Source organism: Phocoena phocoena, chromosome 9 (assembly GCF_963924675.1).
Source record: "Phocoena phocoena chromosome 9, mPhoPho1.1, whole genome shotgun sequence".
NCBI lineage: Eukaryota > Metazoa > Chordata > Mammalia > Artiodactyla > Phocoenidae > Phocoena > Phocoena phocoena.
In genome coordinates this window covers 61,426,098-61,446,655 of record NC_089227.1, presented here as the reverse complement: position 1 = coordinate 61,446,655, position 20,558 = coordinate 61,426,098, and the positions used below count along the sequence as shown (strand labels likewise).

Here is a 20,558-nt window from a genome sequence, read left to right as displayed (position 1 = left end):
ACGCTTTCCTTTTTTCTCTAGCACATTTCACTGTCTTAATACTATATATTTAATTTATTTATTATGCTTATTGTCTGTTTCCTCCAATTAAAATAGAAGTTCCTTGAGGAAGGAGCCTCTTTTTTTGTGTTTCCATTTCCTCAGTTGTCCCCCAAGTGCTGTTGTCCTTACTCTATCCTCTGTAGGAGTGGGTGGAATTGTTAAGAGCCCCTCCCAACGCCTGTTTTGTTAGGGCATCTTCCAGCAGGGAAGACATGACGACTGCACTTGCTTCCTCTGATGTTGAGGGGGAGCCTCACGGCTGTATGGTTTTGAGTCATAACTTGTACCCTGGGTCCTGACCAAGAGTTTTTCCTGTTATATGATGACAAAAGGGTGCTTCTATACTTTTTTTTTTTTAATTGAGAGCAAGAGAACAGGTTCCACTTATTTCTTGGCATTTATTGTCACAATTGTAATTGAGCTTTTGTATGTCTGTTTTGCCCAACTATGAGGTAATCAGTACAATAAGCTTTATGCTTTTATAACACTCTATGAAGATGATGATGCTTTTTTTGCATGATCTAAAATAGTATTATGAACATAAACGGAGATATGGTTTATTATATTTATTGTCTGTTTCCTCCAACTAAAATATAAGTTCCATGAGGACATAGGTTTTTTTTTTTTTTTTTTTGATCTGTTTTGGTTACTGGAGTATCCCCAGGTATATGGTTATTAGGGTCACAGACTGGGGTTATTGTTTCTGTCTATTCAGCAAGCTTTCCCATCCCCCTTATTATGGCAGTAGACCCTCTCCCCTGCCCCCCAGCCCTGCATGGGCTCAAGATCCAGGATTGGCCAATCATAGAACTTCACCATTCTGGCAACCGTGATTGGTCTCAAGTGTGGCACAGAACCCAAGCAGAAGCAATAGAGTCTTCCACAGAGATTCTCTGTTGGCTGGGGGAGAGTGCTGCTTTCTCTTCTGGGTTTTCCTGGTGGCTGCTGCTGGCTCCATTTCCTACTGCGTGGAGCAGAGCTTTCAGTGACAGGAGACAGGCCAGAACTTACAGAGAAGCAGAGGGGAGAAGATGGAGTGGAAGTCCCTGCGTCTGCTCCCACAAGCCCCAGTTCCTGCAGTTGTTTCTCTGATTCTGTCTGCTGTCCCAGCTACGCGAATCCGTCAGGCTGTGTTCCTGCATAGGCTACTTCGAGTCTGGTGTCTCTGAAAGTCTTCACTAATACCCCGACTCAAGTACAGAGAACTTAAGTGACTTTTCCAAAGTATACATCAAAGGCGGGGGGAAAATCCAGAGGCCAAGAAGCCTGGATCTTTGGTTTTATATTTCTTATTTAATAAAGACTTCTCACTCTGTACTTTCTTTCTACTCATCTGAAATTTTTAATAGGGCCATCAGTGTTCAGGCAACAGAAGTTTAGTCAGTTAACATTTGCTGAGTGTCTGTTATGTGCCGGGCACTTTGATAAATTCTGTGCAAAAGTAGATAATCCATAAGGCTGTAAGATATAAGGCTATATAGCTAAAGAGATGAACACCCGGAAGTGTTGACTGTAGTTACAGAGGATACACAGGTAGCTACCTCTGTCTGGGAGGGCCGGAGAAGGTGTGAGCAGTGAGCTGCAGACTTACTCGGAGCAGAGTCCTTAGAGTCACAAGGAAGAAACTTGCACAGATTTCTTTCCTTCACGTCAGCCTTCTGCAGAGATGTGAGGAAAACAAGGAGTCATCCAGTCAGCAGAGTACATCAGCTCAGAATTCTGAGCTGTTTTTATGGACAACTGGAAAAGCTGTGTCTACTTAACTAGGAATATAGCCTGAGTCTCAGTGCCCTTCCCTATGCTCACCTCTTACCGGTAATCCCAAAAGAGAGGGTGTGGTTGGGTCTAGCTGCTGTCATTCAACACGGAGCTATTGGACAGAAATCTCCCAGGTCACCTCAGAAGCAGTTGGCCCCTACATTGGTCCCTGGTCCATCAGCTGTACAGGTAACAGGGTTACCTTCCTTCCCTGACAAACCAATCCCCAGAGGTCTTAGATATTCTCCTTAAAAGGTAGGTGTGAGGTATCCTCTTGCAGCTCATCTAGTGCAATATTGAGGGATAGATAAAGCTAGTGAATGGAGGTAACAGTGTACAAAGGTACAGAGGTATGGGAGACATTGACACATCAAGGAGGAATGAGAGATAAAGTTGGAAAAAAAGGCATGGGCCAGGTAGTGATACATGGAATTTTAAAAAATTTACTTTTTGTTTTATTCAAAACTATACATGTTCATAGTTTAAGGAGGCAGGTCTTCGACCACGTTACACACACACATACAAATGTGTTCCAGACACTCTCCATTCATCCTTCAGGGAACCTTTTTTTGAATGCATGTAATTTTAAGGAGTTTACACTTTATCCCTTAAGTTCTAAGGAATTGTTAAAAGACTTTAAGCTAGAGAGTAACACAATGAGATTTGAATTTTAGGATGGCTATTCTGGAAGAAGTATGGAGGACAAATTGGAGATGAGACTTGAGGCCTGGAGATCAGTTGGAGAAGATTCTTCAGTTATGGTAGTACCACTGAGGAGGAAAAAATAAGGGGCACAGTTGACATTAGAATGGAGCAGAGAGAAAGAGAGAAGGAGAAGTTGTCTTCCAAGCTTGTTTTGTCTCGGATGTATTAGTGGATTTGGTGCCATTTGCCTTGTTAGAGACCACGGAGAGAAGTGCAGGGTTGGATACAGCAGAGTGATAAATTTGGGTTTAGACGTGCTGGACTGGAGCAGCCTCGGGAAGGTTCAAGTAGCTGGTGGTGATAGCAGCCTGGAACTATGGAGAGACCTTTGGCCTAAGAGCCTCGGGTCTGAGAGTCATGGTTCTGAGTTAAAGCCTTGTGAACAGATGACCCAGGGAAGAGGGGCTTCACCTGAATCTCACTAATAAAGCAATTCCAAAAGAAAAATTTTTTTAAATTGATGTTTATTTCCCCCAGATTACATATTTTAGGGTGTTAATTGGGCCTTCCACTCTCCCATTTAATTGCAAATGTCAGATGGTTCAGCATAATTTTATTGGGCTCTTATTATATACCGGATATTAGGAGCTTCAGAAGAGAAATGAAAGTATCAAGAGAAAAGCCCTGCTTTCAGGAAACTTAGAGTCTAGTTAGGGAGACAAGATAATTCTTTATAGAAGTGAAAAGTTATAAAACAACAGTAAAAGTATGGGCAATAATTAATTGCTAGGTAAATGACATTGACACAATGTCCTAGGATTTAGAGAAGGAAGACATTTGTGTTTGAGGGATTGTTTTCGAGTCTTTCTTTTCCTAATAAAGGCCAGTTAAGTCTCCCTGAATTATGTTCTTAATGTATATTGAAGGGGAGAAAGAGGTGAATATCAAAAAGGGTTAAGTAGATTCTTATATTTAGAATGAAATTTTCTTTACTTGAATACTAATGTCATATATTAGTACATCATCACTTGCTTATCAGAAGTTGGTTGTGCTAATTTATTAGCTAATTACAACTCAGTATTTAGCAGCTGTTTATTATTTTGGCTAAGTTTTACAGCCTCTGTCGGTAAGCAGCCCTAAGCAAAGAGATTTCTTCATTTCTAGCTCCATTTTCCGTCTTTAATTTTCTTTGGTTCATAGAAAACTACTTTCCTTGGTTCCAGTTTCCCCATATGGAGGGAAAGTGCTCACATGACCCACCTCATAGCTTTTTGAGAGATGACAAGAAAAATAATGATTAAATGTGAGACACATAATGTAGTCTGTAACAGCTTTGAGAATGACCATCACAATTTCCCATTAGTAATACAAATGAATTCTACAACAAATAAAATGCTCTATTTCTGGAGAACGTATACTGAATCCATGCAAAGTGCTATATTCTTCAGGCTTATTGGAATGTGCTCTTTATTTAAAGACCTTTTGACAGCTCTTATTAAATAAAATAAACGAGTATAAGAAAAATCTAGATGTTCCTAGGTTGTGAAATTATGAAAACTCTTAAGAGAATAATTCAGTCAAGAAGACATCATTCATAACTATAGGTAATGAGTTTTATTTATAAATTTGAATGAATACACACTCATCTATATGCAGGAATCTCATCTATCACTCATTCACTCAGCAAACATTTCTTTAGCACTTACCATGTGGCAGGCACTATGCTAGGCACCAGGGATACAGTGGGAAACAAGACAAATGTCCCCTCCTTTAGGGAGCATTCAGTCTACAGGTAGAGGCAAATGTTAAACATCTAATTCCCCAAATAGATATTTACTGTGATGAGTGCCGCAAAGAAGTACAGGGTGCTGTGGAAACATATAAGAGGGGGCCCACACCAGGTCTGAGAATCAGGGAAGCCTTCTCTGAAGAAGTGAGATTTAAGCTGAGATATGAAGAATGAGTAGGTGTTAGTGAAGAGTTGAGGAAGAGTGTTCTGAGGTATCCAAGGCCTGGGAAAATAGCAGAGAGCCAAAGGGACATGACGCCTCCGAGAAGACAAAAGAAGGCCAAGTGGCTGCAGCAAAAACAGTGTGGAGACAGGAGGCTCAAGGCACAGCTGGAGAAAGGGGCAGATCTTGCCTTTTCTTTTAGACCAGGGAGCCTCAGCAATGGGAAACCACTGTAGGTCTGTGGGGATGGATTTGAGAGATTTTTAGGAGATAGACTCAACAGGATTTGGACTTGGCATGTGAGGGAGAATTGTGGAATTTAGAGTAACTCCCAGGTTTTTAGCTTGAATCCACAGGTACTATTTACTTAGGTCGGGATCACTGAGGGGGGATCAAGTTTGCAAGTTTGGTTGTGTGTGGCAGCAGAATGAATGCGGAGTAGAAATCATGAGCTCGGTTTTGGACATATTGAATATGAGAGGCCTGTAAGACGTCCCTGAGGAGACATGAGCAGTTGGATAAGAAGGCCCGGAGATTTAAGGAAAGGTCTGTGTTGGAGATATAAGGTACAGCCCAACAAAGTAAGAAGAAAAAATTATATATATATATATATATATATATATAATGATATAATACATATTGTAAATAATATATATATAATGTGTATAAATATGTATATGTGAATATGTGTATTCATGTATGTGTCTGAATGATGCTAAATTAATATTCCTATAAAGTTTACAAGTAGAGAGAACATAGTTTAGTGTGACCTCTCTAGATAGTCTGACAGAAGATGCCAGAAGGCGATGAGTTTATATATACTTTCTCATTGGCATTTACTTGTTCAACATTTGGGAAAGACCAGCTAGTAGTCAATCTACATGGCTTTGCTTGGAACACTTGTACTGACTGCTTGGTGTCAAGTCCACCACAACATGGGTTTGGAGCAAAGACAGAAACCTGAGGGCTAGGCAGGGTCATTTCCAGTATTCCAGATGCAGAAAGAGACCATGACCCAAGAAGCTAAATGGAATGAGGCCCTCATCGCAGACCTTGTGGGGACTGTCAGGCCTGAGCCAGGCAGTGAGACTCGGAGCTTGGAGCCCAGCCCCCTGCAGAGGGGTCTGGTGCAGCTTGGCTGGGTGGAGGCTCCCTAGCCCTGCAGGAGGCTGTCCTGTTGTCTAGGCTCGTCCAGTGCGCGGCGCCTCGTGCTGCTGCTCCCAAGGTGTCCTACGTGCACACACCGGGCCTCTGTCTCTTGGGGCATCCACAGTTCTGCCATAGTGCCCACCCTGCACATCAGCTCTGCCTCATTCATGGCCTTTTCCCCGGAAGCTCTTTAAGGCCTTCCAAAAATGGACCTTCCTCCCTTCTTTTCCACTCCCTTCCAAAGACCTATTGCAGGGACCCAATATTCAATATTCTGCCAAAATATAGCTTTCCTTTCCCTTAAGGCCAGTAGAAGAGTGAGAAGCAATGTGAGGATGTATTTTGACTGAAAGTTAACTATTAGACATCCAAAGACCACTAAATTCTGTTTATCCAGATTCTAAACAACCAAAATTCTTAAATAAGCAAGACTTTTCCTACACTCTAGAGACACGGAGTAAATCTGGTAGTGAAAGCTACTTCCAGGTGTGTTTTTAGGAGTAGTTCAAATTCAGATTAATATCCCACCCCTTTTTTTTTCTCTACGTCTCTGAGTCTTGTCTGAGGATGTCTCTAAGGGGTCTTACAATATCTTTAAATTAACCCCCCCAAAGTATTTTATATTTAGTATACTACTCTAGGTTGTTACTTGGAACCCTGTCTCCTAACTATGAGAAACTATAAACACTTTCATGAACAGGGCCCTGCATAGCTCATTTGTGAAATATAAGGATGAATTATTGTAAATCAAGCTTCAAAAATGTTTAGAACTGCCATTCTGTCTATAAAACTACTAACTGAAATTAGTCATGGTTAAACAAATGAAAGAATTGTTCAAAAAGCCCCCATTTGTGGGAGTCTTGGATACTTTCAGTGAGGATAACTGTAGCTGAGGAGAATCTGGTTCAAATGCTCAACTGATTCAGTTGACAGTGGTGCTCAAAATGGTCCCTAGGAGTGCGTCTGCTAGCTGAGTGGGTTGTTCTTTCTTTCTGTATTTTGGGGATCGGCCTTACTTTTGCCATATTTAAATTGTTGAAATTTACAGAGCCTATGTCCAGAGAAGAGCCTTCTATAGATGATTCTATTGTGAGAGAAGATTTGAGAGGAAATAGGAAGGACATCTGCTTTCAAGGAGCTGTTGTATTGACTTACATTCACCTGGAATTGTAAATGGCCAATAGCTGCTTTCTGCCGGGAGTAGGTTTTGATAACAAGTTGGGAGGAAAGGTGGAGGAGAGAAGGAAGGAGTTACTACTTGGGGAGATAGGAAAGCCTTAAAAACGTTAGACTGGTCACTGAAATTAAACTTGGCAGAAGATACAGTTTTTGTTCTGGCTAAATCTACATGGGGAAAACAGAGTAGAGAATTCAAGCATCTCTCTGGATAATTCAATTAAAAAACCTACCCCTCCCCTAATTACAGGGATATATCTGTGAAGAGTGAGGTTTTGTCTCAGTCCTTTGGATTTATCTCCACTCTGGCAGTGTTGTCACAGATATTAAGAAATATTTTTGTTTTCAGCCTTTCTCATTGATGTTTATCGAAACCGGAGACAGGCTCCCAGGAAGGAGGTCACAAAGATCTCTTCCATTCCCACCCACACAGTTTTATTGTACTTAGAACACTGCAAGTGGTTGTAAATATGTGAATGGAGGGATAGATCATTTATGCAAAAAAGGTACTACTTAGACTTCTACAAGCATGACATTTACTTTCTGTTTTCTTTAACGACCTTTCCAGTATTTTTTCATTGCTGCCACTGATTAGCTCACTGCCCAGCTTTAAGCAGTAGATTTTAAGCTAGAGGGAAATGGTCCTTGGTTTGCTCAAAAATAATGCTTTTCAGAGGAAGATTTCAGCTTTCTTTGGGGAGGGGTCCTATTAGACAGTAATCTGAGTGCTGGAATTTTTAACCCAGGCCCAGGAGAGAAACAAGCATGAACAGGAGATTTGGATTTTTGTGACTGGCCAGCTGTCTGTAGCTAGACGAGGGGTCTGGGGAGGGGGAGCAATGAAGACGCAGCCCTGTGGGAATGTGGGCGCACCCGGCGCGGGGTGGATTGACTGTGAGTTGGTGCCAGTCCAGGTGGGGCTTCCTGTGGGGTTGTTTAGTTTGAACTAAACCTTCTCCTCAAGGATTTCTCCTGTTTCCACTGCCCAGCCGGCATTAGATAGAAACACATTTGCTTCCAGAAGTGAGTTAAACATTGATCATCTTATTTACAGCTGTGTTTCGGATTAGCATTCTCTCATTTTTCTGATTTACCAGTGCTCAACCCCAAACCACACTCTCGAAGGCTTCCTTCATTTGAATTTGATCTCATCACTTTGGGTTAAACATATTGGAATTTTGTACTTTGGGAGTTGCTGTCCGCAAACGTGATCTTCCTTTTCTAAGAGCCCTAAATGAAAGGGTGGGAATCTGTAGGACAGTTTTCCCCAATAGACAACCTGGCAGAAAAAATCTCTAGAAAATTTAAGCAAAACCAACTCCTTCCTAATTATTGGGTTATTCCAAGTAAAAGTGAGTTTATATTATTTCATTATTTTGTATTTTTTGTCCTGCCTTGGATCTTTGGCCAACCAGGAAAATAGAATTGTTGCCCATATGGATTTTCATTCTGTAGCTCATCAGTTAAGAAATATTTGAGCTAGTAAGAGAAGTTTCTCATTTTCTCTAATATATTTCTTCTCCCCACCCCCTCCCCAAATAGTCTGCTGGAAGGTACCAGGAAACCGCAATTTATATATATTTTCTCATTGGCATTTACTTGTTAAAAATATGGGAAAGGCCATAAAGCAATCAGTATATATATAGCTTTGCAAATCTAGGTTTTAACATGGGTATCATGGAAATGAAATCACTGGGAGAAATGGGAAGAAATGTACAAGGGCCTTCCATTCTCAGCAGCATCTAAAGTAGTTCATACAAATGATTTAAGACAGATTCAGTGGAAGTTTCTAGCGATATCCAGTTTTGTTCAGTCGGCACCCCATATGCCAGTAAAAAAACAAAACCAGAGGATCATTCAGATCCTCGATCATTTCACGGATATTTGTGGCATTTTATCTCAGTCCACTTTCCCACGAGTGAGCCGCATGTGACCTGAACTCGTGAGAACATGTACTTAACTCCCTGAGTTTTGCTGTGCACTTTTTTTTTTCTGAGCCTGTCCCCCAATCTCCTCTCCCTTGAGGGAACTGAAGCCTGAGAACCAACATTTCCAAAGCTATCTGTGCCTCGGCAGCAATAGTGACCTCAGTAAGGAAGGATGGAGACGGGATCTGATGGGATCTGGAACAGAGTGAGTCATTATTGCCCAGAAACCCTGGAGAACATTGCAGACAGAACTGGACTTCTCACTGTGTGTGTGGAGTTGTTGCATATTCAACTTCCCAGACCAGAAAATCTTCTTGTGCTCAACTGGGAGGTATCTTGCTGTCAACTTAGAGACTAAGCACAAGTTTTGGTTTTTCTAAGCCAGCTTGTTTGAATATTAAGCCTATTTATAAACCTCATTATTGCAGCAACCATATGGCTCTTACTCAAAGATACTCACTTTAAAAAAGTGAAAGACTGCCAGGTGCTTCATGATTTAACCTCAATGCTTAATTGACTCTCACTCATCCAGGCTATCAGGAATGATTCCCAAGTCATCTGTTTGACTTTGGAGTCTGTGAAACTTACATGTGATTGTGGGTATGCCCAGTACTTTGCAAACTGCTAGCCATCAAAAAGCAAACAAAGCTCTTTAAAAGCATCCTGCATCTGCCACACTGTTGTTTCTTTTTTGCTATTTCCTTGCTGTCTCTACTCTGCCCTTAGGTCCAGGTGTACTGTGGCCAGAATCACTCCTTATGCTTGCTTAGTTTCCTCCCTTTTCTCCCAAACTGGGGCCAAGAGAGGTAAAATGAAGTGCAGGGTCTTGAAGTTCAAGGTGTAGATGACGCAGCCATGGACAGCTTTGGGGAACCTTTTTAAATATTGGGGGTCAGTGCTCTTTGCTCTTTGATGATACTCCCGTCTCAGTAGCCACTTGTCAGAATGTGATCAGCTGGACGTAAATGGACTGAAGCCTTCCAGGGGAGATTTTTCCAGCTTATCACTTCCCCTGTTCTGTACACATGCATGCCCACATAACACGTACACACTATTTGATATTTCTTGGGCAATCCACGATTTCATAGACACATTCCAGAGTTAAACAGACATGGATTTTCAGTGAAGACCAGGAGTCTTTTAATTTGCCTAACAGGTAAGTGGATGTGGTCAATCAGTAATTCTAGTTATAGCATGATATCTCTGTGCTGAGCTATAACTTCTAGAGCATGCTTAGGGATTCTGTGTAAGCAACTCACTGGGCTTCAGTTTTTAGGGAATTATCGATAAAAAGGTTTTTTCTTAAAGATAATTTGAGATATTTCTAAGGATTATCATGGTGTCCAGTTCCTAAATATCTAATTTTACTTTCTTTTTTTCCTGCTTTCTGAGCAACGACCCAGCTTTGACATTAGAGGAAAGTATGTGGGTCTGCTAGGCTAACAGGGACCACTGCTGGGTGGGTGTCAGAGTGTATACAGCCTGCAGGCTCCCTGGGGCGTGTGGGGAGCGAGGAGAGCTGGGCAGAGTTTCAGTTCCTCCTCTGCTTAGTACGACTGAGATTAGCACCTGCTTTCTTTGTGGCTCAAGTGTTCTAAGATGAGGAGAACTGAGAGTATTCAATTTTTCTACTTTAGAAAACAATCTTAAACTTCTTTTTAAAACTTTTTTAATCAATGAAAGCCTTTTTCTTTCCAAACAAAATTTGGAAACCTATGGAATTATAATACCATTATTGCTTAGGCAGTACTATTGTTATAAATACAGTAGCTGACTCGTTCTTGAACTTTACTGGTTGCCCGACACTGTGCTAAAACTTTACATTCATTATTACATTCAACTCACATCAACCTGTGAAGTGCATATTATTGTTACCCGGATTTTACAGATAAGGAAACTGGTGGCTGGGAAAGTGATGTAAGTTGCCAAAGGTCACATAGCTTATTGGACACAGTAAGTTGAAGAAGGGATTTAGCTTAGGTAAGTGATCCTAAACATTATACTGTAATACCTCTCTTTAAAAAACAAATGAATAGACAAACAATGCCATGTGTGTTTGTGTGTGTGTGTGTGTGTGTGTGTGTGTGAGAGTGAAGGGTAGAGGGCATTCCGGGGAACAGAGTTTGCAAAGTGCTCTAGGCTTTCATCCATGCGGTTTCCTCAGCCTGGCCTTGTGAAGATGGCCTGCCTTCTGCCTCAGTGTGCAGGTGTGCTCTCTCCATCTCCCACACTGCCGAGATACCAGAGCACAGCAGCTCCTGGTCATTCTCTGTGGTCTGAATTAGCTCAGTCTAGCTACGTGAATCTTGAGACTTGTGATGTATTGTTATAGGTTTCAAAAAATTATAAATTTAAAGTAAGTTTGAGAAACCAAAACAGAAGATTTAAAAACATTCCCTTTGTCTTTAAGGTTATGAATCAGGGGCAAATTCTGTTGAAGTTCTTAAAAACAAAAGGCCAAGAATAAACTAGGTTCTTTTCTAGCTCATTTCCTGCGTTTGGACGGAAAGAGCCCAGTATGTTCTGTGGTTGGTTTTGTTTGTTTTTGTCGAGTGTCTAAATTTCCTCCAGGCATCCTTTGACTTCTTTGACTAATTTCCTCAATTTTCTTTGAGGGCTTCAGAGTTTGCTTTCTGTCTCAACCAGTTCAAGGTTCTGTATCCTTAGAAAAGTTACTTAACCTCTCTGAGCCTCATTGCCATCAAGTATAAAGTGAGGTAAACCTCCTAGGGTCTGTAGGAGGTCAAAGTGAGTTAATTTATGTAACAGACATGGAACAGCGGAGATGCTCAACAATTGTGAGCCTCCTCTCCAGCTTCCCCCCGCCAGCCTTCTCTCATTGCATTCCTCCTGTGTGTAGAAAACCATGACCGTGGTAGATGGTCTCATTGCTTGTAGTAACTCATCACTAAACAGAAAAAAAATGAGTAGAAAGAAAGCATTTTGATCAGTGTCTTGATGAATTCACTCATTCACGCAACAGCAGTATATTGAACAGCTGTCATTTGTCAAGCACCATGTTAGGCAAGGGGGAAATACTAGCAGATAGTGGACAAGCTATCGACCTTGCCATCAGCATAACAGATGAGCTCTGGCCACCATGGAACACACAAGAGGGATGATCCATTTTGGGAGGCCCTAGAAGGTTTTCGGGAGAAAGTGATGATTCAGCTGAAAGCTGAAAGCTGAAGGATAAGTAGGACTCAAGCCTCACCATCTTGCCCAGTCAAGATGATCTGTGAGTAGGATCTTGAGTAGAGTAATTTCCATGGATCTGTATTTTCTCTTGTGCTTTAAGTGCTGACCTCCCAGCTCCAGTGTAAGATGACACTGTTTGGGTTGGGTGTCTTTGGACATGGGGGCTGTCTGTCTAAATGGGACAAGATGGGAAGGGAGAACTTCAGAATCTGTGAAGTCTGGAATGCATCTGTGAAGGTGGGGAGTGAATGTTGGGAAGGTGAGTTGGGCTGAAAATAAGATTTTTTGGTCTCTCTTTTTTGGGTCTACCAAATGCACAACCCATGTTTTGATATGTGTGGGTGGCAGCTACAAATGATGTATTTACTTTGCCAACAGACATTTGTTGTGTACGAACCATGTGCCCGTCGATGTGCATGCCCTTGGGATAGATACAGAGACCCATATGACAGGACCCCTGAGCTCAAGAAACGCAAAACAAGGTGAAAGGGTCCTAAACCTTTTAGAATTCCCCTCACATGGCATGCATGGTACCTGGCAAATTCAGTGCCTTGTGTTCTCTGAGATCATTCCTCCCATTTCATAGATGTGGAAGCTAAAGCTTGCTTTAGTGTAGAGCTTGTCTGAGTCTCACAGCTAGAGAGGGAGAAGTTGGATTTTGAACCAGGTTTATCACATTCCAGAACCCTATTGTCTTTCCACAAGGCAATGCAACAGGTGACCCCTTCTCTCAGGTGTCATCTTTTAAAAAAATGTATACATTTTATTACATTTCTTGATTAGCTCAGTACTTTTTAGCCTTAGAACCTGCTGTCTGCCTCTCAATCTGTCTGGGCTGAGCTGGGCTGGTTTGAGGTCATTAGGTACGCCCTTCTTACCTGCTTGCCCACGTACTTAACGTATTCCTCCTTGTTGAACTCCTGCCCATCAGTCAAAGCTACAAAGCTTCCTGAGCCACCCCTTGTCTTGGTTGTCATACTATAACACTTTTGGTAACATGTATTCATTTCCTTTTTTAGGATTCAGATTCTTTCAGAGAGTAGATCTTAGTAGAGTTATTATGAGTATTAGTGATGTATGTTAAGTGCTTGTTACTAGTAGGTGCTGAAATTGGAAGCTATTCTTGTCCATTTTGATGCACTCAGCGTTCCCAGCAGTGCCTTTTTTTTTTTTTTTTTTTTTTTTTTTTTTTTTCGGTACGCGGGCCTTTCACTGTTGTGGCCTCTCCCGTTGCAGAGCGCAGGCTCCGGACGCGCAGGCTCAGCAGCCATGGCTCACGGGCCCAGCCGCTCCGCGGCATGTGGGATCTTCCCAGACCGGGGCACGAACCCGCGTCCCCTACATCGGCAGGCGGACTCTCAACCACTGCGCCACCAGGGAAGCCCCCAGCAGTGCCTTTTTATGATCCTTGGCAAATGTTGGCAGAATTCTGTGGAAGCCAATAGCAAAGGTTGTCTTCTTCTGGCCTCTGAAGATACACTCTGTTGACAGAATGAGTTGAGTTTCTGGGTGGGAACCAGGGGCATCCACCTGCCCCAATTGCCCCCTTACCTTTGGCCCTTGCACACTCTCACTGGGTTATTTTCCAGTCTTGCCAGAGACTCCCGAGCCCGGTTCATTAGACAGCAGTTCTAACGAGGGCCGAGGGCATGGGTCACACCCACAGCTCACTGTGGTCTGTGCCTGTGGATGAAACCTCTGCCTTTGCTACTGCCTAGAGCGTGTGAGCTGTCACTGCTGGGGTGGGGGGGTGGTCCAGGATGGTCAGTTCACACCCATCACAGCTTTTGGAGGGAGTGCAAAACACGGTTTTAAGCAGTGGGATATGGTGGGGCAGCATACAAAGAATCTGCCTTTGGGGAGCTGACATTCAGGTGGGTTATCTCATTTATTTCTCACCACAAGGTCTTGAAAGAGGTGCTCTGATTATTCCCACTTTACAGATAAAGAAAGTGAGGCTCAGAGGGGTTGAATATCTGGTCCAACACTGTAGAGCTGAGTGCCACAGCCAAGATCGGAACACAGGTAGTTTGCTCTCAAGCCCAAGCCCTAACCCATCTGTTAGTTGACCTTCCTCCCTACATATATGATATAATTCAAACATGTAAATATCTCTGTATATTCTTCCTATAGATGTATATATCTGTATATGTGACTGTATATGAATATTTTATAAATTTTTATAATTATTCTAATTATAATCATAATGCTCATTTAAAATAGAAAATATAGAAAATTCATACAAGTAAAAATAAGAGTAATGATTCATTAACCTACTACCCTGGGCTCATGGTCATCACTTTGGAGTTGTTCCTTATAGATAAATAGGTATCAGTACCTCTCAGGTCAAGACCACATTGCGGGTTCGGTGCTGCATGCTGCTTACTTCACTTAACATGTCACACTGCCATGTATGTTTTCATTTAAACAGAGATGTCACAGGTCATAGGGGTTCTGAATTTGAAACATCTGTGCCTTTTTGTAAAGCATGTGTGACATGTAGCTCTATTCGCAAATCAGTAGCTTGGCTTCCTGGTGCAGTGACTGTAATGGGAACGTCGGTGTGGAACCAAGGACAGCTGCATTGCCCTTCCTGGAGATGCTACCGGGAGATGTGTTTTCCTCTCCCAGCACTTCCTTTCCTGTAATCCCCTCCATTGAAGAGTCTTTTAAAACTCTTTTGAGGGTCTTCAGAGCCTACAAAAGCTGACACAAATGTGAAAAACGTTGGGATACACTGGAAAATAAACTTTTATGGCCATTTCCTCCTCGAATGCCACTGTGACCCAGGTGAGATTACAGGGCCGATGTGACCTCCATTTGATAGATTAAGAAGCCCTGCACCCGGTAGATTTGCCCAAGGCTAAGTGAGGACTCTAAATAGCAGAGGTGGAGTAGAACTCCAGCTACTTGTGCTTCCTGGGGACGTGTTCTTCCAGGGGCCTGAGCCCACAGCTTAGCCAGTAGCAAGTTCCTGATTCTGCTCTCACTATTTTGATTCTAGACTTTCTCATTGTCCCTTTTCTCACGTCTTCCTTCTCTGAAGACCTTATGTCTGGTCTTATGGTTTAGTTGCATGATTACACATTTACATTTTAAAAGGCAGGTCTTTAAAGGGACTTCGGTGCTAGCTGATGGGGATAATAGTAACAGTAATGACAGTACAAATAGCTAAGAGTTGTGGACCATTTAATATGTGCCAGATACAAGACACGCTTCACAGCCTCTGCCCACTTACTCCTCAACAACTCCATGAACGTGGTGAATGAAGGGCTGATATTTGAACCTGGGTCTTGCCATCTTTAAGGTCTGATCTCAACCAAGATGCTACAGTGCTCTCAGAGGGGAGAGAGCAGAATATCGGGGGCAGAGCCATTGAGCTCTTGGGATGCTATGTGTAGCTGATAAGACTATGATTCTCTGCATCCAACCACAATGTAACACAATAATCCAAAACTTTTAAGTGGGTTTTGAGACCCACAAGCTTCACAGAGAGAACTTTCTACAAAGTGTTCACCTCTGCGTCCATCCCCGCTGAAGCTATCTTTTTCTAACCTACCACCTGCCGCAGACTCTTTTCTGATGTGTGTTTATGCTTCTTTTCCCACAGGAGGAAATATAAGAAAACGTCCCAGAGGTAAGAGCGTCCCTCTGAGAAAGGGGAACTGGTTGGTTGACTCCTTTGTGTCACAACTCTTCGCAAGTCTGGCTCATGGTGGACGTTCATTGTAATAAACAGTCTCTCAGGTCCTTCTCAGCGAGTTGCCTGCTTTATCTTCGAGTCACTACTGTTTCTGTAATTAAAAATTGATTGCATGCATTTAGTGTGGCACAGTAAGTGTACACCTTCACAGGAGAGTGGATCCAGTGGCTTAAAAAGCTTGTTACTGCTAAGTTATCTAGTGATTTTATTAAAACCTTTGACCAGAGTGGGGCTGGGCTGAGGGCATGTGTAAAGGATTATAGGTGGAGCAGGAAAGGTTTGCAAATGCATGTTTAGTGTTTGGATTCTCCTTTGCCTGATTTGCTGACAAAATGCTATTGAGCTCAAAACATAGATACAAATTCCTTTAAGGGAAGTCTTTTGATTTAACCATGGAATGGGTAATTTAAAGTAGAATATCATCTGTCTTCACCCTCCATTACTCTGTTTTATTGAGAAGAGTTTGGAAAGCACATTCCAAAGAAATAGAGTTGCTTAGACCTTCTGTTCGCCAAGCAGCAGAAGACTACGGCTCAGTCTAAAAGCCTAGTGTCTGCTTTTCATGGATTGACTTTGGTATTATGGCTTTAAACAGATTATATGAGATCAAAAATTGCTATTGCAATTAAAATCTTCCAGTAGGTTCCAACAATGGTACTTTCAGTGACGACTTTAATCTGACCTCTCCTAGTGGGTCTCATCTCATAGTAGAGGCTCCTATGTCCTATGGTTTCCAAATAAAGTCAGTAATCCAAAGTAGTGGTGTCATCATTTGATGTGCAGTGTGGAGGTGCACAAATCATTGAGAGAAAATGAACTAAAACTTTAAAAGCTTCCTAGACATTGCTATACTTTTCTAAATATAGTGAGCTTATACAGATGGCTGAATAATTCTGTCTTGTTCGGGTTCATCAGGCTCATGGTAGTAATTGCATGTGAACCACTGAGCAGGGCGTAAATTAATCACTCACATTAGAGGGCATAATAGTCTTTAGTAGTAAAAGGTAATTTATCATTTTCACGTGTAGTTAACTTGGGGTATGACATGTTTCAAAGTTGCCTCAATCTTATTTTAAGGGGAGATAAATAGACAGGTAAGAGGGAGTTTCTCAAGAGAACTGCTCAAACCTGTCAGGTTTCAAATTACTGTGTCAATTTTTTGTGAAAGCATATTTTTGCATATCTGATGTGAAAGCTGTTGCATTTTTATGTCGATGTAAAAAAAAACTGGTTTGTATCGGCTTTATTGAAGTCTTAAAAGTGCAAATTAATAGAGGCTTGGTGTGAGCTCTTCTGCTTTTAATCACGTGCATATTCTCATGTGAAATATTCCATGTCTACTAATTTATCATTGAGTAACAAACCATCCCCACACTTATGGCTTAGAACAAGGGTTTTACTTTGTTCATGATTTTATAGGTCAGGAATTCATGAAGGACTTGTCTGGGTGGTTTGGATCTGACCCACCTGGTGTCAGCTGGGGCTGATGCGGATGGAGGATCCACTTCCAAGATCGATTCTTCACTCGCGTGTGGGGAGCTTCGGTGCTCCTTCTTTCTTTCTCTCTCTCCACATGGCTTTCATCCTCCAGAATGTCTCCAGGAGTTTGGGCTTCTACTGCATGGTGGTCTCAGGGGTGTTGCACTCTTAGCTGGCTTCCTAGGCCACGTGTTCCAAGAGAAAAGGAGTGGAAGGTGCTAGTCTCCCTGAAACTGGCTTAATGTCACTTCTTCTGTATCTTATTGGTCAAGCTATTGCAGAATCCACCCAGAGTCAAGAGAAGGAGATATAGATTACATCTCTTGATGGAAGGGTATTAAAGAATTTGAGGCCATTTTCATGTATCAAACCTTCAACCTTTATCAGAATGATCTTGCTTGAGACCTTTTCTAGGGATCTGTAAATTTGGAGTATGTGGATACCTCATTTGATGAATGGTAGACACTTTTAAATATATCTTGATACCCTGTCAGATGCTGGTCTGTTTGAATATATGCTTGTCTATTGGATGATTCATTTGGACTGGGAATAGCTGTGGTTCCTTTTTCATGTTAAGGACAGGTGTACTGGTGTGGACTCAACTGGTTAGTTGAATTCTAAGTGCGGTTATTTGGATTCAGTCAATAATTAGTCAGGTAAAGTTGGTGGCTTCATGTAGGAAAACTAAATGACACAAATGCTACATTAAAAAGCTTTAGGTCTTGTAGGTTTGCTTTGGATATAAGGGGAAAAACAGCCCAGGATACAAAAATAATCTACCTTTGTTTAAACTTTTCTTGCTAAGTTTCATTTCGTTTTACTCATGTATTTACCTTCTAAAGCCATGTTAAAGAAAAAAAAAATTGACTAGCTTTCAAAGTCATCATTATCCCACTACAACTCAACTGAGGTAGATATATTTCTTTAAATATTCCATAAAGTACTAGGCAGATTTTAGTAACCCACAAGAATATTTTTTAACATCTTTATTAGAGTATAATTGCCTTACAATGGTGTGTTAGTTTCTGCTGTATAACAAAGCGAATCAGTTATACATATACATATCTCTTCCCTCTTGCGTCTCCCTCCCTCCCACCCTCCCTATCCCACCCCTCTACGAGGTCACAAAGCACCGAGCTGATCTCCCTGTGCTATGCGGCTGCTTCCCACTAGCTATCTATTTTACATTTGGTAGCATATATATGTCCACGCCCCTCTCTCACTTTGTCCCAGCTTACCCTTCCCCCCCCCCGTGTCCTCAAGTCCATTCTGTAGTAGGTCTGTGTCTTTATTCCCATCCACAAGAATATTTTGATGATAGTGATTCTACTAAGTCTCACTTTTAGTGTTAAGGGAAATGTACTCATGTCTTTCAAGACCAGAATTTCAACAGAAAGAGTGATGTTATAAGTACTCTTTACTGGGTTAGCAAGGGCACCTGTAGGTAGGAGGTAAGCTTCTCCCTGAACAACTTTATTAGATTGGGCTTTAAATAAACACAATTAAGGGGAACCATCTTTTTGCTTTCTGAATGGGGCTTGTCCACGAAGGCCAATCATTTCAAGAGATTTGCTGAAGTGGTGAAATGGTAATTTGAAAGCTAGAGGGGATTACACCGGAAACCTGCTTCCCCATAAAATTCTCATCAGGTTGTTTTCAATACAGCTGCAGCTTCAAGTTATCAGGTCTGGCTCTGAGAAGTTTGTATCTTTGAGAAAGCATGCCAGACCATGTACAAAATAATCACAAATATCTATAAATAATCTAATATTTCGGGGCTGCCCCTGAAGAAAAGAATTTCTATGAGGGATGATGTTATAAGCTGAGTCTATATTAGAAGAGCTTCCAACACACACACGTGCACACACACTCACTCCCTGTTTCAATGTGCTAGGGAATCTGTGAATGGTCAGCACAATTAGAGGCAGATGTACAAATAAAGACATATCCACAAACCTGAGGGACCTCCACAGACAATTGTTCTGTTTTCATATGTGTGGGCGGTGGGAATACTTTGGTCAGGATGGCCAGGGGTTGGAGTTTTAAGGCCACCAGATAGCAAAACTCTCAGTGGCATGAAGGTTTTTGTTGATTTGTTTGTTACTAACCCTAGCTTTGTTAAGATCATTTAAGTAGAAGTTCTGGTTCTGACTCTATCTGATTTACTCATTTTATAAATCTAGACATTTCTGTGAACAGTTAACTTTAGCCAAAGTTGTCTCTCTTTTTGTTGATAATCATATTAGATTGATAGTCACATGCATAGCACTTTACAAAAATCTCCGATTTTAACAAAAGTTTACTGAATACTTACTGTTGCCATACACTGAAATAAATACTGGAAATAAAAAGATACATAAAAAATGGCCTCTGTGAGGAGGTACACAGGCTTGTAGGTGTGACTGTGAAAAAATTATAATAAAATTTGGTAAGTACTATAATAGGTGTAAATACTGAATGTCATTGGGAACAGTTAGATCTTTGGGGAGGATTCTTACATTATCGCATGCTCTTCTTTCACTAGATCACAAAAGAGAGCTGACAGTATTTTTTATTATTCACGGTGCTTGAACGTATGGGCGTATTAAAGTCTAATGGGATAGTTGAGAATTTCTTTTCTTCATGTTTTCAGTTATTTTAAACATGTATGTTTTGCTGATTCTTTAGGCTTTTTCTCAAAGGGGCAAATGGCTCAAAAATATTCTGGACATTAGGAGGAAGACAGCCCAGGATACAAACGTGTGAAAGTAATTGACAAAGTACGTCCTGCCCATGTAGATAACAGAATGGCCTCTATCTGTTGCAAGGCATAACAAGGAGTTATTTTTTTCCCTCAAGTGTCTAATGCCTTCTTTTACTTGGATTTTTATGTGGCTCAGTAATCACACTTGATAAGCCCAAAATTGATTAAATCCAGCAAATGATTTCTTTAGTCAGGTCTGCCCATGTCGTCCTTCATGAATCAGCATACTTAATGAGTCATCAGCAGAACCTCCACCTTTGCTGTTAATAATAGATTGTCTTGTGTGGGCGGGGATGGGTAGGAAGGTGAGTGGATATCACCCTTTGGCAAAGCTGCCTTCCAAGCACTCGTATTCTTGTGTTAGCAGGTGCATCTTTTGCTGAACTGTGTCCCGTTTCATTCCGGACATATTAAGACTCATTGGTGAATCCTGAAGCTCTTTTGGCGTCACTGACATAGACTCAGTGGATGTTGTCCCCTACCTTTGTGGTAAAAAAGAGACAGTCAGATAACTTGTGGGGGAAGTTAAAGGGGTGATAGGGTATATCAACGCACATATTTGTGCATGCTTATGGATAACCAACCTTACACACTACTACTTACTCAGTAGTATTGACATTTAGAGCCCAAGTATTAGTGGTGAAATCAGGGGCAAGAGGATCTTCTAAGAAATAAAGTCCTTTAAAAAATATTTTCCAGGGCTTCCCTGGTGGCGCAGTGGTTGAGAGTCTGCCTGCCGATGCAGGGGACGCGGGTTTGTGCCCTGGTCCGGGAGGATCCCACGT

At 41.6% G+C, this 20,558-nt stretch overlaps 1 protein-coding gene across 3 annotated transcripts in view; it reads left to right on the top strand.

Annotated features, from left to right (window-relative positions):
- The window catches only part of PDE1C (phosphodiesterase 1C), a 565,059-nt gene that overhangs the window by 281,467 nt on the left and 263,034 nt on the right, over positions 1-20,558 (top strand). The window contains exon 2 of one of the 3 annotated variants that reach the window (XM_065884422.1): positions 15,459-15,485. The exons of the other annotated variants lie outside the window; for them this stretch is intronic. Within the exon in view, the coding sequence (XP_065740494.1) occupies positions 15,459-15,485 (27 nt within the window). The remainder of the gene's footprint in view (positions 1-15,458; positions 15,486-20,558) is intronic. 3 annotated transcript variants of the gene reach the window in all.